Source organism: Nicotiana sylvestris, chromosome 8, assembly GCF_000393655.2.
Source record: "Nicotiana sylvestris chromosome 8, ASM39365v2, whole genome shotgun sequence".
In the NCBI taxonomy this organism is placed as follows: Eukaryota; Viridiplantae; Streptophyta; class Magnoliopsida; order Solanales; family Solanaceae; genus Nicotiana; species Nicotiana sylvestris.
This window is the reverse complement of record NC_091064.1, coordinates 117,956,471-117,960,337: the sequence shown is the minus strand read 5'-3', so window position 1 is coordinate 117,960,337 and position 3,867 is coordinate 117,956,471. Positions and strand designations below refer to the sequence as shown.

The 3,867-nt window shown below is 46.9% G+C and overlaps 1 protein-coding gene across 1 annotated transcript; it reads right to left on the bottom strand.

Annotated features, from left to right (window-relative positions):
- Positions 1–2,452: 2,452 nt before the first annotated feature.
- LOC138875590 (uncharacterized) lies at positions 2,453–3,031 on the bottom strand. The gene has a single exon (XM_070154432.1). It carries the CDS (start codon positions 3,029–3,031, stop codon positions 2,453–2,455), a length of 579 nt encoding a protein of 192 aa, XP_070010533.1.
- Positions 3,032–3,867: the final 836 nt, after the last annotated feature.

The window sequence follows — 3,867 nt, the reverse complement described above, 5'->3', positions numbered from 1 at the left end:
CCTTACATCCTCAATACCCTGTAATCACCAATAGTCACATCTCTGGCATTGCTATGCAGGACCTTGTCCTTGAGGAAAAGAAAATAAGGGTCATCATACTAACACTCTCTAATACGATCAAATAAGGAAGACCGAGAAATCACATAAGCTAGAATCCGACTGGGCTCCGAAAGATCCAATCTCACAAACTGGCTGGCTAAGGCCTGAACATCCATCGCCATGGGCCTCTCCGCTGCTGGTAGATAAGCCAAACTCTCCAAACTCTCCTCCCAGCAACTCAAAGCATAGGCCACTACATTGGCCTTGCCCGAGTGATACAAGATAGTGATGTCATAGTCCTTCAGCAGCTCTAACCACCTCCTCTAGCACAAATTAAGGTCCTTTTACTTGAACAGGTGCTACAAACTCTATTGATCAGTATAAATCTCACAAGAAATACTGTACAAATAATGATGCCAGATTTTCAAGGCATGAACAATAGCAGCTAACTCGAGATCATGGATAGGATAATTCTTCTCATGTACCTTTAACTATCTGGACACGTAGGTAATCACCCTTCTATCCTGCATAAATATTGCTCCAAGACCAATCCTCATAGCATCACAATAGACAGTATAGGACCCCGAACCTGTAGGAAATATCAAAACGGGGCTGTAGTCAAAGCTGTCTTAAGCTTCTAGAAGCTTGCCTCACACTCTTCCGTCCATTGGAACGGAGCACCCTTCTGGGTCAGCCTGGTCATAGGTGCTGCAATAGATGAAAACCGCTCAACAAATCGACGGTAATGACCCGCCAGGCCAAGAAAACTACAGATCTCTGAAGCTGAGGATGGTCTGGGCCAACTCTGCACTGCTTCCATTTTCTTCGGATCCACCTTTATCCCCTCAATCGATACCACGTGACCCAAGAATGCCACGAAATCTAACCAAAACTCACATTTCGAGAACATTGCATATAACTTCTTTTCTCTCAAAGTCTGAAGCACTGTCCTAAAGTGCTGTCATGATCTTCCCGACTCCGGGAGTATGCCAAAATATCATCAATAAAGACAATGACGAACGAGTCAACATATAGCGGGAACACACTGTGCATCAAATGCATGAAAGCTGCTGGGGCATTGGTCAATCCAAATGACATAACAAGGAACTTGTAATGACCATACCGAGTCCTAAAAACAGTCTTCAGGATATCTGGCTCCCGAATCATCAACTGATGGTAACCTGAACGCAAGTGAATCTTAGAAAACACTCGTGCACCCTCTAGCTGGTCAAACAAATCATCAATACGAGGCAAAGGATACCGGTTCTTCACTGTAACTTTGTTCAATTGGCGATAATCAATGCACATACGCATAGAACCATCATTTTTCTTTACAAACAAGACAGGAGCACCCCAAGGTGATACACTAGGCTAAAAACCCTTATCAAGCAATTCCTGTAACTGATTCTTCAACTCCTTCAACTCAGGAGGAGCCATACAGTACAGAGGAATAGAAATGGGCTGAGTGCCCGGCAATAAATCAATGCCAAAATCAATATCTCTATCGGGCGGCATGCCCAGAAGATCAGCTGGAAACACATTAGAGAAATCCCGTACTACTGGGACTGAATCAACTGTTGGGGTATTAATACTGACATCTCTCACATAAGATAGATACACATCACACCCCTTCTTAACCATTCGCTGAGCCTTAAGAAAAGAAATAACTCTATTGGGAGTGTGATCTAAAGTACCCCTCCACTCTACTCGACCTGCTATAGCTAGCATCAAGGTTTTGGTGTGACAATCAAGAATAGCATAATGGGGTGACAACCAGTCCATGCCCAAGATAACATCAAAATCTACCATGCTGAGCCATAATAAATCGGCTTTAGTCTCAAACCCACTAAGAGCAACCAAACACGACCGATAAATGTGGTCCACAATAAGAGAATCTCCCACAAGAGTAGAAACATAAATAGGGGAACTCAATCCCGAAATATGCCCAAATGCGAGGCAAAATAAGAAGACATATAAGAATAGGTGGAGCCTGGATCGAATAAAACCGATGCATCTCTATGACAAACCAGGACAATACCTGTGATGACAGAATCGGAGGCGACGGCCTCGGTACGGGCAGGAAGGGCATAATATCTTTCCTGGTCTCCCCCTCTAGGGCGACCTCTAACTCCCTAACCTCCACCTCTAGCTGGTTGAGCAGGTGGGGTAGAAACTGGTGCTGTGATCATATCCTAGGAACTCTATGGGGCACCCTGTGTCTAAAGAGTCTGTGAAGGTGCACCCCTCCTAAGTCTAGGGAACTCCCTTACCATATGGCGTGTGTCACCACACTAAAACAAGCTCTGGGAGGATGTGGTAGCTGTGAGTGGCTGGGGCTAGGTCTGCTATACTGACCACTGAAAGCACCCCGCGCAGGAGGCACACTAGATACTAGAGGTGCATAATAAGGCTCCTAAGGCCTAGGAGGAGCTGGAATACCACTGGCTGCTGGGAGAGCTAAATAAATGGGGTGACTCATATAGCCCCTACCATGACGAACTGCAGCTGGGGCACAGGCACCAGAATAATGGCCCGACTCTCGAAACCTCTTGGCCTCCCTCTCATCTCTATCCCGAGCATGCATACCCTCTACTCTTCTAGTAATGCTCACCACCTGGTGATAAAAAATATCCATCTCCAACTCACGAGCCATGCTAGACCTGATGTTGGGAATGAGCCCCTCAATAAACCGACAAACTCTCTCACGAACTGTAGCAACCAAGGCTGGTGCATACCTAGCCAAGTTAGTGAAATAGATAGGATACTCCGAAACAGTCATAGTTCCCTGACGCAAATGCTCAAACTCTGCACGCCATGCGTCCCTGAGGCTCTGAGGGACAAACTCTCTCAGGAACATGTTTGAAAATTGAGCCCAAGTAAGGGATGCTTCCTCAACTGGACTATCCAACTCAAAAATACACCACCATTGGTATGCTGCCCCTCGAAGCTGGAAGGCAGTGAAAAAAATCCCACTCGATCTTGATATACCCATAGTGCGGAGGATACGGTAGCACTCCTCCAAAAATCCTAGGGCATCATCTGATACTAAACTACTGAATACAGGAGGCTTATACTTCTTGAACCTCTCAAGCCTACGATGCTCATCCTCTAAAGTCGCTGCCCTATCGCCGGGCTGAACTGGGGCCACAGGCGGTACCGGTATAACCTCTAGGATCTGGTCAACCTGGACCCGCTGCTCAGGAGTGCGGGCGGCGGGAGTCTGTGCTCCTTCCGCGGCCTAGGATGTGGCTGCAACAAGGGGAATCAGCCCTGCCTAAGCTAGAGTGGTGTACATGCTCACGAACTCTGCAAGAGTCTCCTAAAGAGCTGGAATAGTAGTAGCAAGAGGCGTGTCAGGTTCCTAGACTCCGACTAGAGTTGCTAGTGGCTCCTCTATGGCAGCTCGTGCAGGCGCTCTGGCTGCACCAAGGGCGAGTCCTCAGCCTCTACCCCGGCCTCGACCATTGACGGCTCTAGCAGGGGTTGCGAGTGCCTGGTCATCTCCGGTAGCATGTGTCCTCACCATCTGTGAGAGAATAGAAGATAGAAGTTTGGAATTGTGATACCAAAATCTCGCACGACAAGGAAACCAAATGAAGTGGAATTTTCCTAACAGTTACATAGCCTATCGTAAATAAGTACAGACATGTCTGTACCGATCCGCGAGACTCTAATAAATCGGTTTGTGATTCATGACTCCTATAAACCTAGAGCTCTTATACCAACTTGTCACGACCCAAGTTCGCCCTCCGTGAACTATCGTGACGGCACCTAGTCTCTACTACTAGGTAAGCCTAACGATTTGTGGAAAAAGAAATGAAAGATAAA

Coding starts and splice junctions, on each gene's coding strand:
- LOC138875590 (XM_070154432.1), bottom strand. CDS start 3,031: ATGGGTATATCAAGATCGAGTGGGATTTTTTTCACTGCCTTCCAGCTT.